At 42.6% G+C, this 23,188-nt stretch overlaps 2 protein-coding genes across 3 annotated transcripts in view; one reads left to right on the forward strand and one right to left on the reverse strand.

The window, feature by feature from the left end:
* Positions 1 to 9: 9 nt before the first annotated feature.
* Positions 10 to 11,686, forward strand: CIAO2A (cytosolic iron-sulfur assembly component 2A). Its single transcript, XM_075273189.1, has 5 exons — positions 10 to 118; positions 1,274 to 1,438; positions 4,036 to 4,085; positions 9,146 to 9,191; positions 10,892 to 11,686. Exons 1-5 carry the CDS (start codon positions 28 to 30, stop codon positions 10,987 to 10,989), a joined length of 450 nt encoding a protein of 149 aa, XP_075129290.1. The 5' UTR covers positions 10 to 27; the 3' UTR covers positions 10,990 to 11,686.
* A 2,486-nt stretch (positions 11,687 to 14,172) lies between these two features.
* The window catches only part of ADAMTS7 (ADAM metallopeptidase with thrombospondin type 1 motif 7), a 62,643-nt gene continuing 53,627 nt past the window's right edge, over positions 14,173 to 23,188 (reverse strand). For both annotated transcript variants that reach the window (XM_075273128.1, XM_075273127.1), the window contains one exon: positions 14,173 to 15,476. In XM_075273128.1, coding sequence (XP_075129229.1) covers positions 15,426 to 15,476 — 51 coding nt within the window. In that variant the 3' untranslated portion in view covers positions 14,173 to 15,425. The remainder of the gene's footprint in view (positions 15,477 to 23,188) is intronic.

The raw sequence follows: 23,188 nt of genomic DNA on the forward strand, positions 1-23,188 counted from the left end.
TGACGTCATTGGGTGGGCGGAGTTGGTATGGAGTTGCTCTCCGGGCTGCTGTCAGCTCTCCGCGGGGGAACTAAGGGACGTACCCGGGTCATGGAGGAGCGCGCCCTGGAAGTGTATGGTAACCAGCCGCTGCCCCCTGTCTGTGGGGGTGTGTGTGGTGTGCTAGGGGGCAGTACAGAGTCACCCCTCTGCCTAGTGTCATGTGACCTCATATTACTCGTCCTCCATGTGTTATGTGTGTTACTACAGCACTAATCTATCTATCTATCTATCTATCTATCTATCTATCTATCTATCTATCTATCTATCTCCTAATGTAATCCTGACTCTGTGTACCTGGATCCAGACGTGAGGACGTCAGCCATGTCCTGGTATCATGTTGTCTTCCTTCTCCCCCATGCTGTTCTTCCTACTGTTATATATTCGGTCTCCTGCTACAAACTATGGCCCCCATACAGTAACACAGTGGACTTTGAGCAATGATATGGGTTTACAATTCATCTATATGTAAGCAGAGAGTCGCCTATACCCCTAATATGATCACAAATGCTACAATTTGGCAATCTAAGTGCAATAGGACAATCCATAAGGTCACACTTGTCTTGTGACATGGCAGAGTTAACTTGTGTTATTGATCAGTCTGTGTGTTCCATCTATTTTATTGCCTACATTAATGCGTGTCCTCTGGACTGTGACTTCTGTCCCGCAGGTAGTGGTGCTGTCATCTGTACAATGCTTAAGGCCATTGTCACACAAGAGTATGACGGGTGTACTCTACCTGTATACCAGAGCTGGCAGCGTTACAGGGATCATATGCTTAGGCAGGGCACGCTGTAATACCAAAATGCACTGGTATAACATTGGGTTTATAGAAACAAATAAAGTGTCTTCCAGTCCCAAAACATTTATAGATACTGATGACCTATCTATCTATCTATCTATCTATCTATCTATCTATCTATCTATCTATCTATCTGTCACATGTATCTGGTGACTTCTTCCCGTGTCAGCTCACTGAATTTTTTAAATTTCTTTAAGCAAAAACTTGAACACTGAGATTAAAATCAAGAATTCCACATAAGCTTGAAAATAATTAAGATTTTATTTTTATGTAAGATTGCTCAAGGCCCAATATCACGTTGCAAGTTGATCTGCATGCACAGATGTCATGTTCCATAGCTGGCCCATTCATGGTGCATGAAACATACTGCTATAGTGCAGGTTCTTGTTATCGTGTCATGTTATAAAGCTACTATTCTTATGATTTCTCCAGATGTAATTCGGAGTATTCGGGACCCAGAGAAGCCGAGCACATTAGAAGATTTGGAGGTTGTATCTGAGAGCTGTGTGACTGTAGAGGAGCTGGATGATGAATGTTTCCTGGTGATCATCAGGTTCACCCCCACCGTCCCTCACTGCTCCCTGGCCACGCTTATTGGTAAGAGAGCTCATATAATAACCGAGGAAAACCAGCTGAAATTATGTCTGCGCAGGGGCAGACACTATACACTGTATGGGCTCTTATGTCTCAGTATACAGCCCTTACATATCTATCAAAATCTACCAGTAATTATGAGCTGTGACAGCCCTGCCGAGTTACCCAGTATTCATAGAAAATTGCATGTATATTATGGTGATTCCTCCATCACCTAAAAGGTTATGTGAACAGGGGTTGTACGAAACTGGGAGTCACCTATAACTTTCATAGCTTCAGCTTGGTGCAGATTATTAAATTGAGTGACGATTCCATATTGTATAGTGAGATAGGCTGAAAAATGCTATATGTCCATGTACTGTAGTTTCTCCTAGGGTTCTGCAGTGTTGACCCAGAGGAAGACAAAACAACATTGAGATAGTAGCAGGGCTGTGGAGTCAGTAGGCCTAACCACAACTTCTATATTTTTCCACAGCCTGACTCCTACTCCGACTCCTTCATATATGGCTGCCTTGGTCAGGCAGAAGCAGTAAAGATCCTCTTAGGCCTGGCTCACATCTGCATTCGGGGAGTCCGTTTGGGGACCCCCTAAATGGAATACCGAACACATTCAAAAACTGTGAGCAAGGAAAGCACATGGACATAGACTATAATGGCGTCCGTGTGTTTTCAGCGTGATGTCTGCACGAATCTTGCAGAGAGAAAAGTAGTTCTTGAAGTACTTTTCTCTCCGCATGAGTCGTACGGAAAACATACAGACCCCATTGTAGTCTATTGGGTCCGTGTGCTTTCCTTGCTCACCGTTTTTTTAATGCATTTGGTATTCCGTTTGGGACTCCCCAAATGGAATACTGAACGCAGATGTGAACCAGGCCTAATTCACAAAATAAAAGACAATTAATTGATTCCCATGAAGTAAATATGTAACTAACTATACATCTAATTATATACAATGTTAAAAATTGTAAAATATAATTAAAAATAATCTTTTATTTTATGAAGCGATAGACAATAACTTATTATTTTTTCCATAGTCCACAGCCCTGGATAGTAGCCAAGTGTCTTAATATTAGGTGAAAAATGCTATAATAAATATTACAATACATCCCTGGATTAATGACAACCTCCAGAAAGATGGACAGATCTTTTATAGTCACTTAAAGGGATTGTCTCATCAAAGACCACTCCTTCTGAATGTGACCCATGGGGTGATCAGCTGATCTTTGTACACCAGGCAAACAGGTGGTTTTTCTAAGGAAATCACAGCCAGCCAGGCGTTTGTAGGATGGATAGATATAGTAGTATATGACGCTATATATATATATATATATATATATATATATATATATATATATATATATATATTTTGAATGTTCTTCCTTTACATACCTGATACTTTACATTCAGAGCTGGATAAATGTGTTCTTGTGGTTTTTATTCTTAAACAAATCACAGGTATAGCATCGGACATTATAGTACCGGACATACAGGCCTGTGCATTACATCCATTGTTTATACTGCTGCCTGTATCTATATATGTCTCTTACAGAGTTACTTCTACTTTTCATTTCCTGACCGCTTTGTTTCTAGGAAGAAGAATGTAGAAGTTCCTGCAATTAGATTCTAGATTGTCTTTTCATTTCATCCATTCTGTTGTAGATTTGCTTGTGTGCTTGACATTGTTCTGTTGCATAACCCCATATACATTGTAGCTGTAGGATAGATGACCTTACATTTGACTATGGAATACCTGAGTATACAGAAGAGTTCTTGGTCAAAGCAATGATGACCAGGCCCTGTGGCTGCAAAACGGGCCAAAATAATCTTCACTTTGGTCTTTGTTCCAGAAGTCTTGTGGCTTGGTCAGCTGCAACGTTACAAAATTAAGCCTTTCTGCCATGTTCTTTTTAGAAAGAAGATTATTTTTTCTCCAGGAAACCCTTCTAAACAAGCCATACTTGTTCAGTCTTTTTTGTAAATGTTGTGTCATGAACAACAACAATTTTAAGACCCTTTAAGGGAGAAATGTGTGTTTTATTTATAATAATAATTATTATGTCCTGATACATAAAACCTTATGTTTTCATATGACTATGTATAGTCAGCCATAACCACTTGCCTAATAATTGGTCCCCTCATGCCATCCTTAGTTCATGTCAGAATGAACACTCTGTGGCTACTCAGCCCCATACACAGTAAGCTGTAATACACTGTGTGTGTGTAACTATCAGTAATTCATGCTATAGTCATCCTTCTGTAAGATCAGACCAAACAGATTAGCCTTCATTCCCCATGTAGATCAAGGAGTCTTGGGTGCCCTTGACCCTATAGCCTATTCAGCAGTTGTCCTTTCCTGACCACTTTTAGTAGGTCCTAACCACTGTATACAAGTCCTGCTGTCTTGGAGATGCTCTGACCCAGTCATCACAATTTGGCTTTGTCAATGTCATTCAGATTGATACGTTTGTCTGTTTTTCTTGCTTCCTACAACATCTAAACATTACTGTTGACTTGTTGCCATATAGACCCTAACCCTCAAAGTATGCCATTACTCAATTGTTACTAAATAACTTGGATATTCTATATATTCTGCCATACAGGTCTGTGTTTGAGAGTCAAGCTGCAGAGGTGTTTATCTTTCAAGCACAAGGTAAGGAATACTTCTCCTTTATCAGATGTGAATAAAAGGGCTTTTCCAGCTTGTTTTTATTGCTGATCTATTCCCGGGATAGGTCATCAATAAGTGACCTCTTCACTAGTTTCATAGCGGCCATGCAATGTAGTTACAGCTTTGCTCCATACAAGTGAATGGGAAGAAGCTGCAGTTACATATCAGGGCTGCAGTGAAACATATGGCATGCACTGTGAAGAGGCTATGATGCTCATACAAGACATGGATCCTTTTAAACAGGGGATTAGTGGGAATCCTGGGTGTCCGAACCCCCACCAATCTATTACACAGGGCTGTAAAGAAAAATTTTTCAAGAGCTGTTTTGGTTATTCCACGTAATCTTTATGTTTTTTGGTGCGCTGAATCCGGACATGAACTCAATTTTGTCATGGGACAATTTAGGTAACTACGTTAAATAAGGCAATACCTCAGAATAAGTGGAAATCGATTTATAAAAATGAAGATGGTTTGCCTGCTCCGGCATTTTGGCAGCACTTAAGCTGTCCTGCTGCTGAACTTGTTACTCGCAGCATGTCTGTGATTGTTTGGGTATCTCAGCGGCTCGCTGGGACGCCATATAATGAGCGTGATGTTGGTGTTGATGATCTGCCTGCTTCGGCGTTTCAGCAGCTCTCAAGCTGGCCTGGCACTGAAGTTGTTCTTCGCACCATGCCTGTAATTGTTCCGGCATCTCAGCAGCTTCCTGGGACGCCATATAATGAGCGTGTTGTTCGCATCGATGATCTCCCTCAGCTCCACTTGAGGAGAACTCTGTGACTTCTGGCTCTTGTTGTTTGCGACAAATTAGATTCTCTTTTTCCCAGCATGTTTAAAATTCTCAAACTGCCAATTTGGATTAAAGGTGTTTGCCCATGTCAGTGTGTCAGCAATGCCTGGAGCAGATCAGATAATATGCAAATGCATGTACACTGAGGGTTAGCGCGTGTTTACACAGTGAGATAACAGCCCTAGGATCTGAGATAAGGCTCGGCAGAAGCAGTGTAATATATGTGAACATACATTCATAACAGTCGTGAAGCCATGTCATTTACTGGGATAAAAAGTAGCCTATGTTTTAATCAAGGTTACAAACTATATATGTGCCGAATTTCATTGAAATCTGTTCAGCCATTTTTGCGTGATTTTTTTACATTTATAATTAGTAGGATATGTGTATATATATATATTTATTTATTTATACACACTTCCAGAGTGAGCTAATAGAAATGCTTCAGAGAAACCCTCCAGACGCTACTCACAAGTGTAAATGCACCAAGAGGAGCTCACAGGGAAGAAGAATTGGGTTTAGTGTGTTACTGAGCTCATTTCAGTTCAAAAAAGAATTTTCATGAAAAACCCGACATAGGTTTTTGTTGTGCGCTTGAAAAGTCGGACAACTTTGGGAACGGACAGTTAAGGACACCCACGGACAGTAAAAGAACGCAACCGATGTTCATTTAAATGAATGCAAAATGTCACGGACACAGCTAGTGTCTGATGCTAATGTCTGCACAAGCTTTTGAACGGACATTAGCATTGGACACAAGCTGTCGGACACCGACGGTAGTATGAACACTCCCTTACCTATATGATCAATATAATAGTATTGCGCAGAGCAGGAAGGGGTTAAGATATATATATCTAACATTGCATGATTTATTTTCTGCCTAACACGGTACTACACTATCTTTGCCTATAATAATGATAAATTTTATTTATATAGCGCCAACATATTCCGCAGCGCTGTACAATTTGTAGGGTTCAAATACAGACAGAAAGATACATTACAAGAAAAGTCATTTCACACAATGGGACTGAGGGCCCTGCTCACAAGAGCTTACAATCTATGAGGTAGAGGGGGTGACACAAGAGGTAGCAGGGGCGGCATTGCTTTTACAGGGGGTCAGATAATTCTGTAATAGAGGTTACTGTCATTGCACAACCATAAAACTTTAAGCCGCCACCAGACGTGTCCTTTAACATGTGGATGGAGCTTAGACATATAGAGTTAGCCTGAAATGGCATCATATCATGTGGGGTAATGTGGGAGCGGGGACAGAGGAGGGTTAAATTTTGGGGATTCTAATGACTGTATGGAAGAGTTTACATTAAGAATTGTGGTAGGCCTGTCTGATGTGTCTTTGATTTGCGCTTGAAGCTGTAGAAATTGGGAGTTAATCTGATTGTCCGGGGTAGAGCATTCCAGAGAAGTGGTGCAGCTCAGGAGAAGTCTTGTATACGAGCGTGGGAGGTTCTGATAATAGAGGATGTAAGTGTTAGGTCATTGAGTGAGCGGAGAGTACAGGTTGGGTGGTAGACAGAGATGAGGGAGGAAATTTAGGGAGGTGCAGCATTATGGAGAGCCTTGTGGATGAGGGTGAGAACTTTATATTTTATTCATAGTAGAAAAGTAAAAAAAAAAAAGCGGCACTACCGAACACACAAAGTTCTTTGTTCCTGAGAAAAAACAGATGCAATGAGGTGAAGCATAAAGTACGGGTAACCACGTTGTCAAATATAAAAGCTAACAAGCTTGCCAAATGGTGCTCTCTGCATAAGAAGTCCATACAAAAAGTAGCAAAAAATAGAAAAAGGGCGCAGGGCACTCACCAAACAACGGGTTCTTTTAAAGCAGAAGGCTTTATTTCATCTTTTTAAAAACATCCAGTGCATAGGGATAGAGTAGATGGTGTAACAAGCAGATCAAGCGACGATCATTTCATACAGTAAGCATTTCATCAGACTTGCTTTGGTGAGTGACTACTTTATATTTTATTCTATAATGATTAGGCAGCCAGTGTAGTGACTGGCACAGACCGGAGGCATCGCTGTAGTGTCTAGACTGGTAGATGAGCCTGGCCACTGCATTCAGAATAGATTGTAGAGGAGAGAGTTTAGTGAGGGGAAGACCGATTAGTAAGGAGTTACAGTAGTCAAGGCGAGAATGAATCAGAGAGACAATAAGTGTCTTTAGTGTATCTCTGGTAAGGAAAGGGCGTATTCTGGAGATGTTTTTGAGGTGGAGGTGACATGAACGTGTGAGTGATTCAATATGTGGGGTGAAGAAAAGGTCTGCATCAAACATAACCCCAAGGCAGCGGGCATACTGCCTAGGAGTTATGGTAAGGCCAGAGACTGCAATGGATATATCAGGGACAGATCTATGAGATGGTGGAAACAGTAGTAGTTCAGTCTTAGAGAGATTTAGTTTCAGATAGAGCGAGGACATGATATTAGAGACAGCAGAGAGACAGTCACTGGTGTTCTGTATTAGTGCAGGGGTGATGTCACGGGAAGATGTGTATAATTGGGTGTTATCAGCATAAAGATGGTACCTGAAGCCAAATCTGGCGATGGTTTGTCCAATGGGGGCTGTGTAGAGAGAAAAGAGCAGGGGGCCTAGGACCGAGCCCTGAGGAACCCCAACAGCAAGGGAAAGAGGGGAGGAAACAGAGAAAATGATACACTGAAAGTGCGGTCTGAGAGATAAGAGGAGAACCAGGAGAGCGCAGTGTCATTGAGGCCGACTGAGCGGAGCAAAGTGAGGAGAAGTTAATGGTCAACAGTGTCATAAGCAGCAGAGAGGTCCAGAAGAATAAGAAGAGAGAAGTCACCACTAGAATTATCTACAAAATGCCATGTGAACATACCCTCACACTATAACATCAGGTCCTGAGGATTATGCTGAGATGAAAAGCTTCACAAAAATCAAATTCATGTGACACCCACTGGAAAAAGAGGTTCTTCAGCAGCTGTGGTGTATATTATATTGTACAGTACTGTATCTGGCTGCTACAGAACAACCTAAATGCTGCTGATCTCTGTGAAAAGGATGTGAGAGTTTCCTAGCAATACATTGAGGACAGGAATATTCCCTTAGGCTTCATGCACACAGGGGTATTTACAGTTTATGTGCACTTTAATTTTTTCCCGTCAAGGGAATATTCATCAGTAGGTTGCAATGTCGGAAATGTTTGTTCTGTGTAAGCGGCCATTTTTCTTGTGGGCGCGGGCATGCACAGGTTTGACTGCCTGCGCCGGAAGAAGACGCGTGAAGAGGACGTACCTGAAGAAGATGGAGGCGGCGCTGGAGAGTTCTCTCGCAGCATTGGGGACGCCCCAGTGCTGCTAGAGAATTCATTTGCATACCGACGAAAACTGGAATTTCTACGGAACGACGGTGCAGAGAAGATATCTAAAGGTAGGAGAATAGCCTTTAAGGCTATTCCTACGTGTTAGTGAGAAAAAAATGTGTTTTAATGGTAGAATCCCTTTAAAAGTGCACTCTTTGGATATATACCATCTTAATGGAGGCCTATGGATGCATTCACATGTGTCCAATGCAGTGATGTGAACAGAGTCTAAGCATTGCATTATGTGCATTGCATTACAAGATATAATGCTCACAGGACAGCGACATACAGCGGCCATATGCTGTTATGTGATCTCCAGACTCCTTGGTGACTTCCGGTATTATGATAATTTACAATTGTCTCTTATTATCCCTGCTACATAGTTTCTCTGTTTAATGAATGGTCAGTCCATGCCTGAAGACCACTACTCCCATTACAATATGCAATGATTTGTGCCCATAAAGCAGAAACTTCTGCAGAATGGCTGCAATGGTGCATGTTGTCCACTGGGTGGCAGTGTATTCTCATACTGTAATGGAATCCCCAGTTTCTGTGACATGCCATCTCTGCACCAAGCACGTTTAACCTTTTAAATGCTGATGGATTAAGCACATTGCGAGGCAGAGGAATAAATTACAATTCCTGGTTTCACACACCCACAATCCTGGCATGGGAGTTTGGACCGCAGGGAAATCTGGCAGGTTGTCTGCATTCTTCACTCTTCCAGACACTCTGGTAAAGTCCTGACCTGCAGTTTTACAGTGGTTTTGTGGAAAGTTAGTGTCATATAATCCATTCACAAACAATGTAATACATTGTGCCAGACCTGTAGCTGCCATCATGTTTTGCTGCTTTGATCCCACACTCTCCTGCAGTGGGTGAGTTCATGTCCTTCTTCTATTTCAGCTGGAGATCTATATTTCCGAAGGGACGCACTCAACGGAGGAGGATAGTAAGTCCATGCTTGTTTTGCCAGTAGGACAACTGGGATATGATCTTAGTAGGTGGGGGGCTCGATGAATCTGCTTTCAACAGATGTCACATTGTGAAGACTATAGGTGGCTGCTCAACACATATAGACTAAGGCTTAGATTCAACGTCTTTTTCTGGTCATGTCTGGTCTCCAGTCCTCAGGAACCCTATAAAGCCTAGTGAAATAAAGAGCTGGCCACCTACGGTATTATTGATCAATTTACGGTAATACGAAGTACAATGTGCATTATGTAGAAAGGCGGCAGATAATAATTGTAACCAACCTCATTGATCAGAATCCTGCAGAGAACAAGCAAAAAGTGAGCATGAAACAAGTAGAGGTGTTAACTGCTTCTTCACCGAAGATACTCCACCTGTACATGTGGAGAATGTCAGCTTTGTAGGGTACGCTACCGTCAGCCTCCTGACATATACAGGCAGCCTACACATTTTTCATTTTAGACTAGGTTCAGTGCAAATTCCACACTGTGGCCCAGATTTACGAATAGATATGTAATATATAATACATTGTTAACTCACCAGGTTTATTAGTGTCTGACGCTGTCTGTAGTCTGTCTGGTCTGCGCTTATACCCACCTGCCAGTTGGCTCACTTTGAGCCAGAAATTTACGACACAACTTTGGCACCTTTAAGCCACACCCCTTTTCTCTGAGAAGCCACACCCACATATCAAGAAAATTTTAGTTAAACTAATGTGCCATATTTACACCGTGTCCAGCCATAACCACACTAGTAAGCTATTGAGTGTAAAGATGGCTGCCTACACCAAGCTTCGAACCTCATATAGGGCTGTTTGCTCAGTAGAATGGAGGGGTCAGAGATATGCAGATTATATACTGATGCTAAATTGGGGCCATTTTATAACTGTGTGAAACCAGCCCTAAAGCGCACTTATTGTAGTCAGCCGAACCCCTACTTCCAGTGGGGCAGAACAATTGCCTTATGTGTATGGGGGTGTGCGGCTTCTACAGGATAATGGTAAACCTCAACGTACCTGATCCATTGTTCTTATGGGTGATAAGTCATAGCCAGATGTGTCTCTAGGGTTTACTGCCATCTTCACATTCACATTTGACTGAACCAAGCATGTATATGTAAGTTGCAGTTGGTAGAATGGGCTGGGTAGCTATTGAAGGTGTATGGCCGCCTTTAGGGGTCCATTGTTTTCTTGCCACAGTGGGACTTGTGTTAGCAAACATTAAAGGATATTCCTGTCTGTACATTTATGGCATATCCACTGGATCTGCTGCACAAGTGATGTGCACGGCCATCTCTCCCCTCACTACAGCTTCAAAATAGCCAGGGACCCCCAACTCATAAGTGGAACCGGCATCTATTTAGTGTTTATGGCATACCCTATAGACACAGCATTAAACTTCCATATGGCAATACCCCTTTAATCTTTAATTCCTACAAAAATCTCATTCACTGTTAAAGGGGTTGACCTTTTTCTAAATATTAAAGGCCTGTTCCCTTGTTGAATTTTTATAAACTATCAGTAAGATGCCCAGTGGGATGGCGGGGGATGTATTGGTGTATCTATAGTGTCTGGGGTATCTTTATATATTGTACAGCCCCTGTAACGTTTCACGTTCAGTTTTCTCTAGAGGGGACGTTGATTTCTTTTTCTGTATTAACGCCTTGTATTTTGTCTACAAGTTAATAAACAGATAAATGACAAGGAGCGAGTCTCGGCAGCTATGGAGAACCCAAGTCTACGAGAGATAGTGGAGCAGTGTGTTACAGAACCGGATTAGTTGGAGCAGTCCACACTGAGGGGTACGTGAAGATCTGGAAGAAGGGACATGGACAAGGCGATCCCTTACTGTAGGAGATGCCACTAGACGTGCAATATCTGGGTTGTACTGATTCATTTTGCTCACTCATGGACGCTAACCCCTGCTGGTCTTTGCGAGGTCATGTTCTCATAGGACCACATGCCAGCACACTAGTATGCTGGAGCCTCCATACATGGACTTGTAAATGGTCTACTAACCTAATGGGTATAGCATTAGTCAGGAGGCCATGTTATTACACCGTGCGGACAAATCAGAAATAAATCAGTTTTACACTCTTGTTTCTTAATAATGGAGTCGTGGCATATATGAACATCTGCATTGACATACGTGTCTTCTCAGCGTGATCTTACAACTACCAGTTTGGGATTACTCACTCCTCCACTCCTTATGTATTTAGCAAGTGACCTATTTAATGACCCATAGGGAACTCTGACACTTGTCTATGAGGTCCTGACCTCTGGCTCCAGAAAGACAATATTGTTTTACAATGGTGGGGGGTGCGATGAGCTTGTTAAAGCCATGAACCCATATGTCAACTGAAGTAGGTCAGCTTACACTTTTGTGGGCTATATGTTCCAAGCTGGAGATCACAGCATGTGAGGGCAGAGTATTATAGTATAGCCTGTAGTGGATCAGAGAAGCCGTACACAGGGATCTCATGCGATATGCTATCCTTGGTGTATCTGTCATGATGCTGAGCTGTGATAAGAATTCTTAGAAAAATGAAAGTATTGAACAATATCTTACTAAAGAGTTACTTGAAGGGATTGTAATTTAAAGGGATCCTCCAGTCTCCTCCTTATTGAGGCTCATTTACCTCTGTATATATGGGGGTATGTTCCTGATAATCACCTTTTTCTCCCTGGTCCTTTAGCTATCTATTCTTTATTATCATTCTGTCGTTGTACTGGATATCTGCCCTTCATGTACTGACTTCTTGGTGAGACTGTGATAGAATTGCATTTGTACATAATAGCCAATCAGAGGAGGCAGAGCTGCCCGAGGGCTACACAGTAACCTTGGTTGCAACTCCTGTTGCGTGACCAGAGATCCCCGGGTCACCCTGCTACTCCTTTACTAATATAAGTGAATGGGGCCGCTGTTTGGCCCTAGCCTTTTGGTCAAAATTGACTTTTTTTTTTTGCACAATACATTGATGTGTAGCCCTAGTCTAAGGGCACATATACCTACCTTTAAAGGGGCAGTGCCGTTTTCAAGCCTGTTGGTTTTGGGAATGCAAGATTATTGCACCAGTTCCAAATAACAAAACACATTATTTGTCTCAATTTTTATATAACTATGGCTCCTCATCTTCACGACTTTTAATAAAACAAAAAGTTTTACATTTTAGAGATGCTTATGGGCTAGCTCTGGTTCCTACTAAATTAACACTACGATGTAGGTAATAGGTTCACTTCAATGAGGTGTTATTCGGAGCCATATGTCGTTGCGCCTGGGTCACTGTATAATACGCTCCAGTTTTTCTGCTGCACAGGATACAAGTAGATGAAACGCTCTCTGAACAGTTGAGCTTTTGTAGGATGAGATTCTAGGGATAGAACTGTTTAAGTCATGAGGAGGATGAAAAAAGCCAGTGTTTATGAGACTGCGGAGGAAGCAAGGAAGGCCCGTGAGCTCATATGGGACTCTGTCCTTTGTTTCGTTTTTTTTTTTTCTTTCCATATATTTTTGCACATCCGACTGACCCAGAGCTTTGTAAAGCTATAAATACACCTATTGTGTGCTGAGTGCTGAGCCCCGCTCCTCCGAGAATCCATCAGAGATCATCCTGTGTCCCAGCTGTGGTGCAGAACCTCACTTCTCCTGGCCGGGGTCCCGTCACACACCCAACGCACAAGCAGAAGAGAGATTAAAATAATAAAGAGATCATGTCGTTGCAAAGCAGAAATTATTATTCACTGGTTGTGGTGAAAACCCCTTTTGGAAAGAACATCCTGTAATAACAATGGGTTTTATAATGTCCTCATTTCCGGGACAGAATCATTCATGTGATGAAAAGTTAAAAAAAATACTCACCTGTTCATTCCCATAATGTTTGTTGCCAGTTTGTCTATGCTTTGGTGCAGTGTTGAGGTTCCATACATGCACATGACCACCATAGACAATCACTGGGCTTGGTGGTCATGTTTGTACAGGACCAGTGAGACAAGTGGTTGGCTGTCACATATGTCGAAACGTCATCGCTGCAAGACTAGCAAACAAAGACCAGCAGGGACCACAGGAGAAGAAGAGGATGGAACAGATGAGTCTTGTTTTCTTATTTTATCGCTTCCTGCTCTTAGCCAAATCTTTTACAATTTAGACCCAAACAATTTTTGTTTTACTCTATGACCGCCTTTTTCTAATGAATACCGTCATTAAGAGGTACATTGTAAGTGGTAAAACGTGAATAAAACAAAAAAGTAATAATGTTATACTTTGTATAAAGGGTATACAATACGCTTTCTATGTCCTTACAGTGCTTGCCATCTAATTCAATAGGAACCTTGATTGTCCGCTCACTACTGTCCTGATCATGGTACCCTGATTAGGGTATGTTCACAAACAGCAGATTTGTTGCAAAAATATGTGCAACCAAAACAAATATCACTAAGCCTGGATTCACACCTTTTCTTGGTTTCCGTTTGGGGATTTTTTCCCCAATTGCGCTTGAAAAATGTGGAAACGGGACCTTTCTGCATTTTTTGGGCAAAAACCCTGCAGACCCCATAGACTTAAAAGGGTTAAACACAAATAAAACAAAAAGGTCCAAATATTTGACCACAACTTGCCTATCGAAGGGGTATTCTGATAACAACAAATTACCCCCCAATCCAGAGGACAGGGACTATCTTGCGAAACCATAGGAATCTAACCACTGTGGCCCGCATGATCATGAACATGGTCCTCTTGTGCCCCCACTTGATAGAGCTGTGTGCCGCTGCTCTATTCAGTTCAATGGGACTGTGACATCCCACTGAACTTAAAGGAGCTGCAGTAGGGGTAACTTGTTGTAACCAGAATACCCCTTTAAGCAATCCCCTAATAAGCATGTCATAAAGAGGGAGAAGAGACCAATGAGCAGAATAGGTATTATTGTGAATGAATTAGGTGCAAACACTATTTGGGGATAATATGGTAACCAGCGGTGTATGTATTTATCATAGAGAGTAATGCATTGACAATGAAAAAAGTTTAGATTTAATTGGCATACAAAATGTGTATTGAAAATAGGGCATGCCTCTTATTGGGTACTGGCACCAGGGGCATGTCTTTATAAAGGCGATTATGGCATCATAGCACCAATTTCCAGAGCTGTAGACATAACTGGACCAGTGCATCTGATAGTTGGCCATGTAGTGCGCAGGCAGCCTCCAAGCACCGATTTTCCCCACCACAACAGTGTAATACATGGTTGTTATCATTGCTTTGCTACGTATCTGAATCCTTTACATTGACAGTCTTAATGCCCTCAACTCTTCAGCGCCACACAGAGTAGTATGGCATGGTTTTCTGTAGATTAATGCATGAGGTATGGTTCATAGTGCAAAGGACACAATTTCCAGTATGGCAGAGGCTTATGCAACTATGAGGCCAGTTCTTGGTCCAGTTAGGCAGCAACTTATGTGCGTATGGCCGAGGATGCTACAGAAGTGGTCATGTAATGCAGACGGATGTGTACATTGGTATATGCAGGTGATTCCAACTACGAGTCATTTTGGATTTGTCACCATAAAGATCTTGACTTTCACAAGTCCTTGTCACAAATTTTACTCTTCATTCCAGACGGTTTCAGCAGTGACGGGCTCGTGTTGCAGAAACCCACATCATAAACAGTGCACAATGCTACAGAAGTGAATAGTATAGGCCAGAAAGTGAACATAGACTTCCTCTTGTCTTTAGGATGCAACATTATCATAGAGTATACCATAGAAGTTTGTTACTAATCCTTAAGGAACCTACAGCACCAAGAAGCAGAATTTTATAAGGAGAATTAGTTTCCTCCACTGGCCAGCCAGTGAATTAAGAGTTTCATAAGAGGTCACGTGCAGACCATAGCACCAAAAATCCAAAGACTGTATTTTTGGATGGGATACCTGCTTATGGCACACAGGAAGCGAAAAGTCAAACCATTCCTAAATGCAATGCCGCTCTCTTCTATCCCTTTTAGAGAGCAGAAAATCTGCAGGGACGGATCTACGGACCTTCTTCAGAAGAGATTGAGATAACCAAGTGTGTAGAGTTGTTTGGTCCCTGAGATTAGAGACATGGCTATCATCCTCACCTCCGGGATGCCCGTTGATTAGTTAGTTCACGAGAGCTTGGATTATGGGATTGGCAAGTCTGGCAGCATTGAGCTTGGACTGTAGGCAGGGAACAACGGCCTAGGATCCTCAATGTCCGGCAGAAGCTGAATGTGAGGCGGTCACGGGTACACTGAAGACCTTCAAGAAGAATAGTAGGAATTCAGTGAATGAGGGTAAAAAGAAGCTTATGTTATCAAATCATATAAATATTACATAGTGCAAAGAACAGTAGTGCAAATAAAAATGTAAATGTGCATGCAGTGATACTGCCACCAAGGGTGAACCTACCCCTTTCGCCGCCCGAGGCGAACTACAGAAAGCCGCCCCCCCCCCCCGGAGGAGGGGGCGGAGCGAATGGGTGTGGCCGAGTGAAGAGGGTGGGGCTTAGTGCCGTTTGCAGGCAGAGAGCAGGCACGGAGAGGACCTGCTCTCTGCCTGAGCGTGAGGGGAGGCTGCTGGAGCAGTGGCCTCCCCAAACCACCGCTCAGTGCTAAGCCAGTCCAGGACAGCTTGTCTTGGACTGGCTTAGGTAATCAAAAATGCCGCCCTCCCTGGGGTCCTGACATAGCACTGCCTGAAGCGCTCGCTTCAGGTCGCCTCATGGGAGGTGCGGTGCTGACTGCCACCTAACCAGTTTGACTTCAGATCATTTTAAGTAGTCTCCCCATTGTTCACACTTTTATCCCCCCATACAGTCATCTATGGAGAGATGATTAGGAGTGCTCCCGATGTAGGTGGCAGCTTGCTAAGGACCAGAGATACTTTTGTATAATACCCAGGGACCCCACAAAAAAAAAACAATACACCCACGCTTTACTCTTTGGTTGTGGTAGGAGAGTAACGTCTAGCTCAGGGGTCAACAATCTTTGGCACTTCAGCTGCTGTGAATCTACAACCCCTAACATGCTCCATTTACTTCCATGGGATTTCCCAGAATAGCAGAGCAAGTATGCGTGCTGGGAGTTGTAGTTTTACATCATCTGGAGTGCTGAAGGTTGCCTAACCCTGGTCTAGCTTTTAACTGATCACAAAGGGTAGGCTTTGCTTTATAGCATTATTGTAAAAGATACTATTACCAGGGGCAAGTATGCATGGAGCCCCATTGCAGAACTTGAAATAAACCCCTGTCCCATCACCAGGATTCCCATTAGTAGTACATTCCAAATGTCCACGAGTCTATTATTATCTGGATCTTCATGGATGGATTTCTTAAAGTTCCCACAATAATGGTCAGATCCATTGGCAACAGATCAAGACAAAAGACATTCACCACTTAGATGGTTAGAGAAAATCCTTCAAAAATTCTATATATACTTAAATTTCCAAAACTGTAAAAGTGCAGGTAGTTTTGGTGACTGTTGTGCAATTTAAGTTCTGTAATGTCAGGTGGGCGGTGTCAGGCAGGGGGTGTGATTCAGAGCTCCAATCAGAGACAGCCAATGTTAGAGCTCAGAATCACACCCCTACCTGACACTGCCCTCCTGACAGTACAAAGACTAGATAGCATATCAGCCACCAAAACTAACAGCATTGATTGCTCAGGGACGGTGGGGGCTAGAGAAAAAATCCCAACTGTGCTGGAATCATGGAGCAGCACCTATTAAATGATGCAAACATCTGGACTTTTGTAAGTGGTGAAAGGACCTCTTTAATGATGATGTCATTTTAGGAGATCCATTAGACACCTTTAATGAGGTTCCTGCTGGCCTCGCGGTCTCACCCGGTTTCCATTGACACACTTGGCTCTTTCTCTGAATGTAACTTCTACAAACATACAAATGTACTTTGGTGGTCATGCCTTCCAGCTACGACTGCTCACACAGTGGATTAGGTTTTCTAACATTTCTACAAGTTACATATGTGGAATTTAAAGAAGCCTGAAAGAGTTTATGTGTTCACGGTCTGGTGGGGAAGTAACAGGGTTGGTTTTCTATTGGAATGTATCATCTAATTCTATTATGGCACTTTCAGTGTTGTGGACTGTACAGAAAGGCACATGAGCAAGAATAAATCTTTAAAGGGAGTCTACCACCTCCTCATGAATATTCAACTGCTACCACCAGGTTACAGTAATACAGTGATTAATATATCTTTATTATATGTGTTACTTGTGTAGATTTGGAAAAAATCAACTTTAAAATATTATCCAAAGTAGGAAATTGGTGCACTGGGGGCGGGCCTTCAGCCCTGGGAGCACTGCTCTTGCTGCTTAGGGTGATGTCATAGCAGTGGGATGATCAACTCTCACTCCACAGGGAGGCACAGGCAGGAGATGGTGGGGTCTGAGTGGCAAGAAACGTGGACCAGGAAGTTTTTATTCTCATTGGATAACTCCATTGGATAACTCCATTAATAGATGTCTTCTGGATATAAAGGGCCATTACATTTTCTGACTTATGGAAATTTCTGCACCCCACGGAGCTCCTATAATTGGTAGATCCATATGAAACAGATTATTTGTAGAAGGGTCACATACATCTGAGTGGGCCATGGCGAAACCATTCCACGTACCATAGAATAAATCTGAACAGATGTTTACAATGAACTTTTCAATTACAGAAAGTTCTTATATCTTATTATAACCAGGTTATAAGCCAATGGGGTACAGCACCCAATACAGCTCTGCCAATAGAGTGAGTCAAGTAACTGGACAAGACATGCTGAGCTCTGCTACCAAATGAATGAGCCCAACCTGGGCTTGATGTAGACCTAGAATCTGACCCGCCATATTATTTTGTTTCCTATACTCTCGTAACTTTGCCATCTGTAAATGCATTTGGATCTTAGTGGGCTCCAAGTGAAGCCATCGGCACATCCAATGATAGCCAGCAGTCTCCACAGAGATCTTTATTAAGACAGAATATCCAGGAAACTGGAGGTGGCGTGCCTCGAATGTGTGAAAAGGACCGGATATATTTCCTGTGCTGGGAATCTGAAGTTTACATGGAAGAAGTCTTCAAAGCTTTCTAATCCTCTGCATTGTTTTCTACTATTATTAATGGGAATTATAACTGGAGCAATTTCCAATCCAAACAAACATTGAAAACTAGATTAATAGAAGAATTTTTCATCTTGTTTTATAAGGCTACGAGCATTTTTAGAGCTTTTTCCATCTTGTAGGGTCTAATGCACACATCTTTTTGATATTTTTTCAAGTCCTATAGAGATGCTTATGGGAAATTTTCCAGTAGCTGCTGCATTTCCCCCCCTCGGCTTATAGTCGAGTCAATAAGTTTGCCCAGTTTTTTGTGGTAAAATTAGGGGCCTCGGCTTATATTCGGGTCGGCTTATACTCGAGTATACAGTATATGGTAATAATATTATAAAATATAAAATTAAATTAAAGTATTCTACAAACTAAATACAATTGTGTCACTATAATCCTTTGGCACATTATGTGTACCTGAAATACAACTCTGCAAAATGCAAGCACTCCTATGGTTATGTTATAAAATAAAATAGTTATGGGTCTTGGAATATTTTTTGACAAACTAAAGGAAACTGCTACATCACAAAGGTAAAATCAGGCTGCGATGTCGTCCTTGGAAATTACCAGGGAGGTTCAAGAACTAGAACTTGGCTCCTATAGACTTGCTCAAAAATAAACGCATATATTTTTGGACTATCCCTTTAATTATGAGTTATTGGCTTATAAACCTGTGGTTTTATTTGTTTTTCTAACTCCAAAGCCACAAAGATTCGACCTTGAGAGATTTGGACAGGCTTCCAACAGTTCGCGAAAAAGTTTTTCCCTAGAGAACAAAGGTTATTTTTATATAAATGGACTTTTCACTATTTATAAAATGTTCTGCTGATTCCAGAAATGTGAAAATAAATATTTGCAAACAAGTTGATTCCTATTTAAGGCTTCATTTATTAATTAATAGCTGACAGAGCGGAGTGGTGAGAGATAAGGCAGGGTTCACAGAGTAAGCAGGCTCCGTCTTCCACCCATCTGTCCCCTGCCTGACGTCTCCTTGACTGGGGGAAAGAGTTGGAATTACTAGAGGTGGTGAAGGGTTCTCTTTAAAGGGGTCTTCCAGGACTACGATATTGATGGCCTCTTGGAGGCGCTGCTCTGGACCCTTGATACTTGAACCTTGGTACTGTGTCACTGACTCTAGCACAGTTAGAATTTTTTCTCTATCCCTCACCATTCTTAAGCAATCCATGATGTTAGTTTCAACACCCAATATGCTAATTAATCTCCCTATAGTCAGGGTGGGTGGGCCCTTACTATTAGAGAATGTACAGTAATTAGCAATTTGGGTTCAGACCGGGGGTGAGCCTGCTCCTTTCGCCGCCCGAGGCTAACTGCAGAAAGCCGCCCCCCCCCCCCGCCGGGAGGAGGGGGCGGATCGGGGGGTGGCCGGGCGGATCGGGGGCGTGGCCGAGTGAAGGGGCGGGGCTTAGCCCCGTTCGCCGGCAGAGAGTAGGCCCGGAGACTGCCTGCTCTCTGCCTGAGCGTGAGGGGAGGCTGCTGGAGCAGCGCTGCTCCAGTGGCCTCCCCAAACCACCGCTCGGTGATAAGCCAGTCCAGGACAGCTTGTCCTGGACTGGCTTAGGTTAGCAAAAAATGCCGCCCTACCTGAGGCCCTGGCATAGTGCCGCCTGAAGCGCTCGCTTCAGGTCGCCTCATGGGAGGTGCGGCACTGGTTTAGACACTAGCAACACTGATTGCTCAGGAATGGTGGGAGCTAGAGAAAAAATTCCAACTGTGCCAGAATCAGTGGAGCGCCACCTAATGATATAGGCAAAGAATTGGAATTAGAATAAGTGGTGAAAGGTGCTCTTTAAAGGGGTCTCCTAGGACTATGATATTGATGGCCTCTTGTTAGGATCAATCATCAATATTAGATTCTGCTGATCAGAGGATTGAAAATAAAACAGTGATCTGGTGAGAGCTCTTTACTCTTTACTCTATTAGATCACATTGCCATGGTGCAGCTCAGACCCATTAAAATAAATTAAACAGAGCTGCAGTACCAAGCATTGCCACTATACAACGTACAATACTGTGCCTGGTATGCAGTAAGGAGGCCACACTCAGGTGCATAACTACCGGGGTAGCAGCGGTAGCAGCTGCCACAGGGTCTGGGACATTAGGGGCCCCGAGTATAATGATCGGAGGCCCAGGAGAGGTAAGGGAACATAAAAAACACTGTTACAGAGTATAATAATTTTTCATGGGTGTCCACAGTGGGGCATAATACTGTGTGCAGGGGCCACTATGGGTTATAATACTGTGTGCAAGGGTCACTATGGGGCATAATACTGTGTGCAGGGGCCACTATGTGGCATAATACTGTGTGCAGGGGCCACTATGTGGCATAATACTGTGTGCAGGGGCCACTATGGGGAATAATACTGTGTGCAGGGGCCACTATGTGGCATAATACTGTGTGCAGGGGCCACTATGGGTTATAATACTGTGTGCAGGGGCCACTATGGGTTATAATACTGTGTGCAGGGGCCACTATGGGTTATAATACTGTGTGCAGGGGTCACTATGGGGTATAATACTGTGTGCAGGGGCCACTATGGGGCATAATACTGTGTGAAGGGGCCACTATGGGGAATAATACTGTGTGCAGGGGCCACTATGGGGGATAATACTGTGTGCAGGAGTCACTATGGGGAATAATACTGTGTACAGGGGCCAATATGGAGAATAATACTGTGTGCAGGGGCCACTATGGGGGATAATACTGTGTGGAGGGGGCACTATGGGGCATAATACTGTGTGCAGGGGCCACTATGGGGCATAATACTGTGTTCAAGGACTACTATGGGGCATAATACTGTGTGCAGGGGCCACTATAGAGCATAATAGGTGGGGGGGGGGGTCGGTCGGTTGGGGTCTTCAGTGTCGGTCGGAAGGGGCCCCCATGTCCAACGTTCACCACGGTGCCCCACCATTCCTAGTTATGCTACTGGCCACACTACTTAACAAATCCACCAGCTTGGGTGTCAGACTCACACCAATCTGATATTGATGATTTGTCCTACTCACAGGTCATCAATATCATAGTCCCAGAAAATCCCTTTAAGGACAGAAGGTCCAGGTTCTAGTACGGCACTGTAACATGCTTTGCTTTTACATGTGATAAAAGGCGGGGGTCAGTGCTAGGTGTCAGCAGGGACTTTGTTTCCCACATCTGGTATTTTGTAATGTAAAGTATTAACCCATTTAATGCTGTAATACTAACTGCTTCGCTGGCTCACATGCTGTAATACCCGCAGTAGATCAGTAGAAGTAGTGTCTATGCTCTTTATCAACCCTGTACAGCAAATAGGCAAACAGGCAAACTAGGTCATAGGTAATGTGTTAACAGTTTGGGTATAAAGATTAACTACACGCTGCAGAGGTTCATGAGTCAGATGATATAGTCATTTACATTTTCTCTTGGTTTGCTGCCTAAGTCTTAGAATTGCCAATATTGTGTACAAATGACGTCTGGAAAGAAGGACAAATACTGCACAATACTAGCCGTCCATCGCTAAGCCCACACAATGCGTTATGTATCCTCAGGTCACCTTCTGCCTACTCCATTATGGCCCACTCATGATGGGACTCAGCAGTATGGTATGTCATGAAGCTATAGTCTTTATTAAAGGGAAGTACCACAAGATCATCCAGCATGTGCTTAGAGTGCAGACGTCTTGGCTAAACTATTGGAGAATTACCTTATAAACAATATATTATCAATAGAATCAATGCCAACAGAGAGAATAAAGCCTTGGGAAATCTTGATTCCTCAAAGCTTCATTGTAACCCAAAAACATCATAAACAATCGGATATCTATAATGTAGCACCTAAGGGCAAAATAAACAGTATGAGCGCCAAAAACATCAAAGACGTTCTAGGGGCAACCACATTTCCTGACACTAAGCTGGTCTATGCTTGTAGTGATACAGCTAATATATCAGGTTATTGCTATGACATGATTGAATGTAGATTAAAGCATACAATACAATACTTCAATTCATTGTGAATTTTATTAATGTGACTATCCATCTTCAAGGACAATTCAAGGAGGAGTTTTAGGATTTACTATATATTGTTTTATTATTAAGTTCAAGTCAATTCATAAAGGGTTTTTTTCAGTAAAAAATAAGGTCTGTTAGTCCTATTAATAGGTTAATAAGTACAACCAAATACTTTTAGCAGTGTTTTGAGTGATTTCTTGGTTTCTCTGGGAGTTCCTGGAATCTTCTGCATTTGTTTACTGGTGTAGCTTCCTGATCTGTTTTCCTACATAGTGATGCCTTGCGCTTCACTAATGGCCAACTCCCTCTCCCTCCCTCTCTCGCTACCTCCCTTTTTCACTCAAACCCCCTCCCTAGCTCAGATTAGAAAGATCATTCTATACCGGACGACCCCTTTAAATTTCCCCTTTGGAGCTCTAGATCACAAAAACTGAGCTCCAACCAGAGGTATAAATTGAAGCTGCCGCCCCCTAATGAAAAAGCTATATCATTGCCCCCTATCCCATCTACTATATGCCATATATTATACTCTAAATATTCTACTGATACAGTATATTGCAGTATATTGTAAATTGATCTGCATAGAATATTGGGCCAATTTAGGTTAAATAACAAAATTTGACTTGCAGTTCTATTGCTATTCCTTTCCACCCCTAGCAAGAAGTAGAGGACAGAATGACGTTATTGTGACTGCAGGATCAGACTACACAGGGTTTGTTTGTAGTCTGTTACCATGGAAACATACAGGTCTGCAGATATGAAAAATTATGTGTTTTTTTTAATGATCATTGTAAGTGCACGGAAACAATAAAAATTAGTTAAGCTATGCTTTCCCTTTAAAGAATGATATACTACAATG

The sequence above is a fragment of the Leptodactylus fuscus genome, chromosome 5 (genome assembly GCF_031893055.1).
Source record: "Leptodactylus fuscus isolate aLepFus1 chromosome 5, aLepFus1.hap2, whole genome shotgun sequence".
NCBI lineage: Eukaryota > Metazoa > Chordata > Amphibia > Anura > Leptodactylidae > Leptodactylus > Leptodactylus fuscus.

Coding starts and splice junctions, on each gene's coding strand:
- CIAO2A (XM_075273189.1), top strand. CDS start 28: ATGGAGTTGCTCTCCGGGCTGCTGTCAGCTCTCCGCGGGGGAACTAAG. Junction 119..1,273: donor GCGCGCCCTGGAAGTGTATG/GTAACCAGCCGC, acceptor TGATTTCTCCAG/ATGTAATTCGGAGTATTCGG. Junction 4,086..9,145: donor GTTTATCTTTCAAGCACAAG/GTAAGGAATACT, acceptor CTTCTATTTCAG/CTGGAGATCTATATTTCCGA.